Source organism: Leucopleurus acutus (assembly GCF_964270905.1).
Source record: "Leucopleurus acutus genome assembly, chromosome: 18".
Classification (NCBI taxonomy): Eukaryota; Metazoa; Chordata; class Mammalia; order Artiodactyla; family Delphinidae; genus Leucopleurus; species Leucopleurus acutus.
The window spans coordinates 74,584,892-74,595,651 of NC_139160.1; the positions used below are offsets into that span (position 1 = coordinate 74,584,892).

Genomic DNA, 10,760 nt, shown 5'->3' on the forward strand with positions numbered 1-10,760 from the left:
AGATCAAAAGCTACAAAGATTCTAATGTTTATCTCATCATAAAATATTTATTTCTTTAAACTCTCATCTTCCCACCTATTTCATTTTCTTTTTCTTTTCACTGCTGAACTTAATGAAGAATAGTTTGGACTAGTTCTTATTTCCTCAACTCCAACTCATTCCTCAATCCATCACAATTTGACACGTCTTCCACCATTCTATGAAACTACTCTTGTAAGGTCAATAAGACTTAATTGCCAAATGCAGTGACCTATCTCTAGGCTTCATCCTATATGTTCTTTCTGCAACATAAGACACTCTTGACTGACTCTTTATCTTTCTTAAAATGCTGCCCTGTATTGTTCAGATCATCACATTCTAATGATTTTCTCTCTCCTTCCCTTCTACCTCTGCCTCTCCCCCTCCCTCCTCCATTCTCTCTTCTGTTCTCATTCCCCCATTTTCACTCTCATTTCTTGTTTTTTCAGTCTCTATTCTTGGTTCCTTTTCTGCCCAAGCCCTTTAATATTGCTCTTGCTCAGAATTCATCTTTGACATTCTCTCCAAGTAATCTGTTTTGTTAAATCATCTAATCTCTGCCCACAGCTTCCTGGATCAAACTACGTGAGGCGCAGAGAGTAAACTTCACACCCAAAGGCCCTACTTACATGGTATACTATCTACTGGACATCTGATGTCATTATCTCCAAAAATGGACTCCTGTTTCTTTCACCAGTCTCAATCCCAACGTGTTCTTCCTCCTGTATTTCCTATCTCATTAGATGTATCCACATCCAGAGTCTCACCTTTTATAAAGTTTTTTTTTCCCTTGCATGTTTTTTTTTAACGTCTTTATTGGAGTATAATTGCTTTACAATGGTATGTTAGTTTCTGCTGTATAACAAAGTGAATCAGCTATACGTATACATACATCCCCACATCTCCTCCCTCTTGCGTCTCACTTCCACCCTCCCTACCCCACCCCTCTAGGTGGACACAAAGCACCAAGCTGATCTCCCTGTGCTATGCAGCTGCTTCCCACTAGCTATCTATTTTACATTTGGTAGTGTATATATGTCCATGCCACTCTCTCACTTCGTCCCAGCTTACCCTTCCCCCTCCCCGTGTCCTCAAGTCCATTCTCTACGTCTGTGTTTTTATTCCTATCCTGCCCCTAGTTTCTTCAGAACCTTTTTTTTCTTCTTTTTTTTAGATTCCATACGTATGTGTTAACATACAGTATTTGTTTTTCTCTTTCTGACTTACTTCACTCAGTATGACAGTCTCTAGGTCCATCCACCTCACTAAAAATAACTCAATTTCATTTCTTTTTATGGCTGAGTAATATTCAAATCCTTCCTCTACACAGTAACTGGTAAATTTGAACTCAGAAAAGTCTCTTGAATCTTGCTGTCTTCTCCACTTCCATAGCCATCATAGTCATTTAGAATTTTCTGTCCATCATGGTAGCCACTAGCCACATGGCGCTATTTAAATTAAGACTAATTGAAATTAAGCATAATTTAAAATTTAGTTTCTGACATCACTTCACCCTCCTCCAACCTATCGTCATATTGCTGCCAGGGCTAAGTTTGGAGAAAAACAAACCATCCCAAGTAAATCACTTGATTAAAATTCCTCTCTGATATTTTATCACACAGAGAATGAAGTTCAGAAAGACTTGGCACGGGATACATGGTTCTTCACAACTGAGCACGACCATCTTTCCAAGGCATTTCCTACAGCCCTTGCCATATACCTTACTCAACGTATGAGTGGAACTATGTCCCCCAAAATTCATATGCTGAAGCCCTGACCCTCAATGTGACTATATTTGGAGATAAGGCTTATAAGAAGCTAATAAACGTTAGATAAATGTTAAGATTCCTAAGTGTTATAGATGTCAGGCAATGTGTACACAATTCTCAACTAATAAACTCAACATCTTTTAAAACAATATGGTAAAAATTGGACTGTTGTTTAAAATTTATAAACAGAAAGTGATTGTATCTTATCTAAGATGAGTTCAGCGTAGGAACTACCACAGATTTCCAAAGTTCACTTCCTTCCCTCCAAAGCTGTGTATTTATCCTTTCTCTGCTCCACTCTAAAAAGGAAAGCAGAAGTCTAAGTGCTCTGCTGATCGTCATACCATTTATTCATATTCATATCTCCCTCTAAGACTCGCAATGATGAACCAGGAATTCCTGGCCATTCATTCCAGCTGTCTAGGGCTCCAAAATTTCTGTCATCTTAGCTTTCTGTATCATCTATAACATGTTTTTAATGGTAAATTAAAAATAAAAAGAAGTATATATGGTGAGGTTTTTAATAGGTGTTAAATCTATTTGTGGATTTATTATACTTATCTCTTCACTCTTTGGTATGATTGTAATGATCATAACGAAGGGGAAAAAGAAAATAACGATCAAGTGAGGAAGTGAACTTGATCTTTAACACTACCAGCTATTTGACCTTGGAACTGTTAACTTTATGTCCTCGCTTTACTCATCTGTAAAATATGTGATAGTACTTACCTCATAAAGATGACGTGACGATTAAATGAAATAGACTAGTTTCTGACTTCTAATAAACTCTAAAGCTTGTTAGCTACTACTGAAGCTCATTCCAGCACTTAAATTTCTGAGTGATTCAACTCACTTTCTTAGAAAACTAATAACACATTGTCATGATCATCCATTTAAATCTTAGTTCAGTTTTCTTTTCAAAGAAACTAAGTCAGTGATAGTTCAGTAGGAAAGAGACTGATCATTTTTGATGTCAGTAGAGATGCAGAGAAGTAAGACTTCTGAACTTCGGGTTTCCCATGGGACACAGGCCCTGCAAGTGAAGCTTCCAGACACGAGGAGAGGATTCAGCCAGATGAGAGCAAGAAGGCACACTGACAGGAAGAAGAAGAGACCAAGGGGTGAAGACTCAGAGTTCTGAGCAGAGCCCAATTTCCTTCTCAAGCAGGGCAGAGCAGCTGACATATAAAATCCCTAAGTATTTCCAAAGAAGTAATTATTGCATTCACCCGTCACGCACACATGTAGATACACTACTGCTGCTGCTAAGATCGATAACACTATTTAAACACATAGTAAACTTGTATTATTTGCAGGATATTTTTCTTTTTACCATCTGTGGTAACAACTACAACTTTTCTTTTTAAATAAATGTGTTTAGAAACAGACTACCAAGGGAGGGGAAAAATCAACTATTACCTTTTAACATTTTAAACACCCAAGAAGTAAAATATTTTCATGCATTCTACTACAATACATAGTATAAATCATTAACTATTTATTACCAAAGAAAGGCAGATGTTAACTCTTGTTTCCAGTTTTAAAGAATCAGAGTAAATTAAAACATTTTACTACTAGAATTTCATGATTTGGATTATAAGGTTTAATTGCTTATTAATTTAAGGTAAAACTTAAATTTAGTGTTTCACAGCATCTTGTAATCTAAACTTTTAAAAAAATATGACTATGTTATAATCACTTCAAAAGAGAACAATGATAAGATCCCTCTAAAATGAATTCCTAAATTAGGTAGTATTCTGTGCCTACTTAGCAAGTTGTATCTTCAAAACACTGTATGAATATCAACTAGTTATTCCAGTATGACAGAAATAAGTAAAAAAGGAAACATGGCTCATCATTACAATGTTAAAAGAAAAGTAAAAACGGATTAGTAATTTCCTAGGTTTAATAAAGTGAACAGGTGAAGAATAAACCCGAACTATGTGAAATACTATGAAAAGCCAAAATGTTTTCTCTTAAAACCAACCCATACTTTTGAAAAATTCTAAATTTTAGCCATTTATATAATCTAAAATTAGAGACAAAAATAAAGAGGCTGAGGCTCCTCTAATCAAATAGTTGATAAGTCTCACAGAGACAATCAACCAATTTCTGCATTCATGTGCTCAGCGTATTAGTGAAGACTAGTATAATGACAGTTCTGGCTAAAAGACAGAAAATCCACAGCCAAGAGGCCCATCCTTGACTCTGGTTCTCTATGCATCCTCTCCTTCTCTCCATGTTCTCTCCTGGTACATTCCTTAAACTGTGCACCCAGTTGGTTCACTTCTTATCTACTTCCTCAGCCCAGTCACTACCTATTTGCTCCCCTGCCCTCTGGCTGTGCCCTACCTACTGCCTTTACCACTTAAAAAAAATTTAAGTTGCTTTATCATCAGTTGAACAAATGAGGTTATTATGTATTAATTACTGAGGCCCAGGAGCTAAAAGGTCTTTCCACTTTGCTTGGCACTCAACTAGAACAGTGGTTCTCAACCTGGGCTGCACATCACCAGGGAAACTGGAAAATCCCAAGCTCATGACACAAGCCAGACCAATGAAATCAGAATCTCCTGGGGCTGCGGGTGTCTTCAAAGATTCCCAGGATATTCTAATGTGACCCCAAGGACCACTGATCTAGAGTAAATGTTTATTGATATCGAAGAAATATCTTTTCAGTGTAAATCAGTAGAAAGCACACGACAACATGATTGGAGCCTAGTCAATGTGAGGTCAACTTAGAAGATTAAGATTAAAAAGGAAATTGGGAATTGAAATGAAAGCAATAGGTCAGATAATTCAAACCAAAATAGTACTGTGTTTCAAACAGTTATCTGTATATTTGTTCTTTTATATTCAATCTAGTATGAAAATATATCTTAATGGATTATAATTTATTTGTGGGGGAGCATGAGACTGAGAAAATTATTTGATTTCCTTTCCTCCATATTTTAATTCACCTTGCATATGCAGACACCAATCTCATCTAATTAAAGTGATTAAAACCAAGGTATAACAGCAATTATTAAAACTTTGTGGTTATGCCCTATATAGCTACTAATTTGACCCAGTTACAAGTCCAAAGTTAAAAAAGAATAATCATTCTTTGGTCTATAAAGCAACAGCATATAATATTAAGATAAAATTTGATAAAAATAGAATAAAATTAAGATAAAAATAAAACACATATCATAAATCAGTAGTTATATATGGAGCAAAAATACGAAAATGAAAATCTGGGTTATAAAAACAGTTATGAAAGTGGCTTTGATACTATAAATGGCCTTATTAATGGTTAATGTGATCATCTGAAGGTTAGACTGTTTGATTTTACAGAGAAGCAATTCAACTATAAAAATATGATTTAAAAATAACACAGTGGTATAATATAAAAGAGATCTATTTGCAGACGTATTCCACACTCTGGACAGTGTCATAATATGTACAACAGCACTTAATCAAGTAAGAGCAAAATAATATTTTAGATTCAATATTTAAGTGGAAAGAATTGTTAGATATTTTATTTCCTTATAAAAACTATTTTTAAGAATCTATAGTATATGACATCAAAATAAATAAGGACTTAAAAATGCCTTTTTTTTAACTTGCACATTATGTAACCCAAATTCTATGTCCTCAAACTGGTTAATGTTTCTGAGTCATTTCTGCAAACAATACAGAAAGCCCTGAGTATCACGATTGTTATATATGCCGAACACTGGCAGAGTATTCTTTTAGTCATTGTCTGTTAAATAAAAATAGGCAATATAATTTGCTTTAATACAAAATTATAATATAAAAATGTAAGAATGCATACATTCTTGATAGTATAAAGATTAGAATCTATTCGGAGAGAACTAAAATACAGATGATGCAGTGATTTATGTTAGAATTTAATCTCACACCCACTTTCCCTGACCATCTGTCTTAAGGAATAGTAAGTCAATAAAACTATCATTAACAAAAGTTTAACTGTAACATAGAAGTTTATATTCCCTACATATCCCAGTTTTGTAATATGTAATTTCAAGAATGCTTAGGAGGTAAAGAATGGCATATTTAAGAAAATATATTTAAGCAAAAATTCAGGCATGTTAATAATATGCATATGTAATTCTGCAGCTTAGAATAGTGTATTTTTTAATATTACCAGCCAATTTGAAGGTTTTCAGATTCTTATTGTATGTCAAAAACATTAGTTTGAATAACACTGCAAAATCCAGAGAAGAATTACTGTCAAATTTTTGCAACTTGATTTATGTAATATAGCAGCTTGAATGCTATAGTCTAAATGATACATGCAGAAGTTCTTGTTCTTTATTTTACTATAATTTACTTCCCTGATAAAAGTGTATATTTACTTTAAAAATTAAACCAGCTATTTCTATGAATATTAAAAAATATTCCTGGGTGCAAATGATTTCTATTATATGTTGCAAACAAAGGTTCGCTAAAGAAAATCCAAGCTATATTTAATCTCCAACTACTACGGGCCCAAGACAACATGATTGGATTAGATCAATATTAAGGTGTTTTTTGTTTTGTTTTGTTTTGTTTTCAGTATAATGGGCCAAAAGCCCTTTAAATCAAGTTAAATAAAAATTAAATTTAATCCATTTTAATTTTATACGTATATGGAATGTGGCATTTTTTTAATGGGGGAGATTATAAAACTAGAGGGTACTAACATGACCTCACTTTTAAAAGTCAGAAATCACTATATTAATCATTTAATTATATATAACAAAGTTAATATATTGCTCCTCAAATATGGATTCTACTAATTTGTATAGCTAATATTATTGCATATATTCTCCTGTCCATAAATTTATAAATACACTAATAAACTATTAAATTGGATTTTTTCATGAATATATTACCAATTCCAGAAATATAATGCATTTATTTTCAATATGGAAAATTCTGCACAGACTGTATATCTTGAACATTGCTCCTGAAGACAGTCATCATTTCATAATTATAAGTATGTTTGAAATAAGTAAAAATGTTCAGAAAGAAACTCAGACACATTCTTCAAAGACTACAAGTAGCATTCTAAGCCATGTGTAATATACTTGGTATGTGGATGTGTTTGTGGTTTTGCAGAATCATAAAGAAGCTGTATATTAAGCTCAGGAGCTAATCAACAGATTTGTGAGTTATCAACCAAGAATACCTAACACTGCCCCCCTCCAACCCCCTGGCACCTAAAATCTGAAGCTGTGTGAGAACAGTTATCGTGGAATAAATGTTTCAAGTGTTTCCAGCGGACAAACAAACCACCAAGAAATAGCTACAAGGCATCACAAGTAATAAATCCTGTGTTGTGGAGATGAAAAACTCAAATGTCTGTGTTTACTTTTCAGTGTGAAGAAATGTTTCTAAAAAGGAGTTCAGATTTTTATAATATGCCTTTCTGTATACAGCTAACAACTACTACTTTATATGAGAACACAACCCAGAAGTAGTTCATAACATTACACATTAATTTAACCTACACTGTACCTTATAGCTATGATGATATAAGTATAAAGTTGATGATGATTTCAGGTCAAGAGGAAAATATACATTTATACATATTTAAAACTTGAATATTTAAACAAAAACATATTTGACAGACTTATTTGAAAATATGCTCTAGCATATTGACAATGTAGACTATCATTTAAATACTGAAACTATACAAATTGGAATTACTAGAAATTTCTATGAGAGTTTACATTCAAGGAAGCAAGCAAATTCAGATTATTACAAGGGATCACTTTTAAACATGAATATACTGAAACCTTTGCAAGCTTTTTATTAGTAGTAGAATTAGCAGGCACATCAGTTTCCTTGCAATTCTGATGCAACGTACCTTGTCAAAATAAATAACTGCAATAAATACACTAGTCATTCATTATTAACTTCTACCATTAAGATTAAGTTTAATTCCCAGGCATGACTTACAGGGGTATGGTTAAGAAAAATATGTAAAAAACTTTTAAAATCCATTTATCTAATGAAGCAGCATTCTAAATTAATGTTGTATATGCAATATTATTATTTGCAAAGAAGATATGTTTCTGGTCTTAAAGAATGTTGGCAAAACAAGTTTAGTTTTAGTTTAGCTTAGTTGTCAAAAGCACAACTAATCAATCCAAACTAAAATACAGTCCTTGAACTATGTTCATTTTAAGTAGGTATCCCTTAGGCCAGCTCTCTTGTGAAAGCATCACAGAATCTTTTGATCCATACTGCCCTTGATTACGCTTTCTGGGTACAAAGCAAGTGAGGCCAAAAAGGGACATTTGCTGTCTTCCTGTGGAGAGGCTGGGGAAGTAATGAAGAGAAAGGTAGAGAGAGAGAATGTGGTGTGTTATTTATTTTGAAAAGCAATACTATTTTATTGCACTCTTTAAGAAAATACCTTTGGAACAAAACATTAAGGCTTACTGAGATTCTGTCATCATTTCTTCCCTACTAAAAGGTCACTGCAGTATCTTCATCTTCAACAGAGCTCTTGAGCAAATTTCAGCACCACGGACAGCAACACTTCTACTAGGACAAGCGCCCATGGTTGCATTAGCCATTTCTTAAAAAACTTGCATACACTTCTTTGTGAATCAGCAAGGATTATAGCCATTATTATAGTAATAGGAAGGAGTTAAAGGTAATATACGTTATTAATGAGTTCAGTATTTTTCATTCATAGATCAAGCATTTGCCAATTAGTACCACTGGAGAGCATCCTGAAAATTCAAGCTAATTACATAAGGTGGCTGATAAAAAATCTAACATTGATCAGTTATCACCAGATACTTAATTAAAGCTTTCTACTCATAATGAGTCTCCGATCAATAACTATACAAGTTTCTAAGAGAAAACAGGAAACTTATGTGAGTAAATACGCTTAGGTAGGCCCACAGACTTTCCAAATGGCCAGAACTACCCCTGTAAAACAAGTAAAACACTTTTTTTAGTTCTTCCTACATAAACAGCCACAAACACTTTCTCTTGTCCCTTCGGCCAACCAGCTTAATGATGTCACAATCAGAGAGCTCATGTGTAAGGCCCATAAGCCAGACCATACATGCCTGTCTCAGACTATTCTCATTTTCGCTGCAGTCATCAGTATGCAATCCCATCCCTGTCTCCCTAACAAGCTTCACTCAAATTCCATTATTAAAAAAAAAAAAAAAAAAAGGCAACAGAGTTTGAACCAACTCCATAGCACTGGCTTTATTATCTCAGAAGACCAGGGTCTTCCTGACCTTCCCAGGATCCCAGAAGAAGGCACCAGTCCACCAGCAATCCACGAGATAGTCCCAAATCAAGCAGCAAGTCAAGCTCTTATAACCACAAAAACAACGGTGAAGTAACAAAAAAACCAGAGTCCAAAAAACATTTTAACACTCTAGAAGACGCCTCAACCAAACACACACGGATATAAAAGCACAAGGATGGGGAAAATCCACTGTTCCTACCTTACAGTCCTCAGGACACGATTTCACCGAGTACTCCTCCGATTGTAAGTACTTATGGAGCACGCTTTCAAACTCTTCGTATTTCTCCTGAGCGTGGTGGTCGTAGTCTTGGTAAGCCTCGACGCACTGCCTGCAAGTGGTCATCTCACCGCCCTCCTTGAGCACCACATCCAGACTACAGTTCAAAGTGTTGGGACTGGACAACCCCGAGAACAACTCCCAAAGTGTGTAGGAATTACAAAATGAAAGGTAAAAATCCGACAAGTTCCAGAGCGGAGTTGGATGCGTGCCCCTCACCTGCTGCTCCTCCCCCGCGGCCGCCACCCCCCGACTCCAGTTCCTGGCGCACACGGCGTCCGCGCTCTCCACCGTGAAGCACTGGCCCGAGGAGGCGCCCTGGGGGTAACAGGTCTCCAGGCGCCACACGGGCTTGGCAGAGTTGCCCAGAATAAGAGCCTTGCCCCGGTTGTTTCTGCCTCGGCTGCCCTTGCCGCCGCCGCCGTCTCCCGGGGAGGGGGGCAGGGTGGGGGACGAGGAGGCGGCGAGGAGTCTGTGCGCCTGGGCGGCGGGCGAGGACTCCCCCATGCTCGCCAGGAGCGCGGGCCAGGAGGGCTCCTGCTGCCGCTGCCGCTGCTGCTGCTGCTGCCGCTGCCGCTGCTGCCGCTGCTGCTGCTGCTGCTGCTCCTTGTCCCGGGTCCGGGTCAGCTTGGCCTCGGCGCAGAACCACAAGTGATCAGAGAGCAGGACTGTGAAAAACAAGAGAGATGCCAGAGACAGTCGCCATTTCTGAGCCCTCTCTGAATCGATGAACGGTTTCTCGTTCTCCCGGGGTGCCGCCAACCAGATTTTTAACCCGTCGTCATACTGCCGACACATCCAAGCACCCCTGGTCATATTTTGGGAACGCACAGCCCTGGCCGACTCCACCGTGAGGGCTCCTGTGCCGGTGTCACCACGATATGCATTGACTTAAAGGGTTTAATTTCCTTATCCCCTCCTCCCGTTTCTTCTCTCTCCCTCTCCCTCTCCCTCTCTCCCTCTTTCTCTCTCCCTCTTCTCTCTCTCTCTCTCGTTTTGCCTACATAAATATTACCAGGCTTTGGAGGAAGATATGACTTGCTTCCGACCTAATCATCAGCCGACCCCATCCTCTGTAGAGTGGGAAACAATAATGCAGAGAGAGAGGCGGAGAGGGAGGGAGGGAGGGGGGAAGAGACAGTCGGAGGCTGGGGCTGGCGGCCGGCGGTGAGCGGAGTGCAGGAGGTGATGGTGGAGGCGGCGGAGTGGCTGGCGCTGCCCCTCTCACCCAGGCACTGTCAGGGCGCGCGTCCCCATGGCCCCGCCGAGGACAGCCCTCTCTCGCCCGCCGGGGGCATGCCGCGTCTCCGCTGCCCGCTGGCGGCGACCAGAGCGCCTCCCCAGCTCCCTCCTCTCCTCCTCCTCCTGCTCCTACTTCTCGCTCTCTCTCCGCGAGTCCGGAGCCTGGGCCGCCGCCGCCGGCAGGGCT

The 10,760-nt window shown here is 38.0% G+C and overlaps 1 protein-coding gene across 1 annotated transcript in view; it reads right to left on the reverse strand.

The window, feature by feature from the left end:
- Positions 1–10,147, reverse strand: part of NALF1 (NALCN channel auxiliary factor 1) — a gene marked incomplete at both ends in the record, with an annotated part of 575,154 nt that extends 565,007 nt beyond the window's left edge. Inside the window, one exon of the mRNA XM_082859479.1 lies at positions 9,254–10,147. Within this exon, the coding sequence (XP_082715605.1) occupies positions 9,254–10,147 (894 nt within the window). The remainder of the gene's footprint in view (positions 1–9,253) is intronic.
- Between the last annotated feature and the right edge of the window lie 613 nt (positions 10,148–10,760).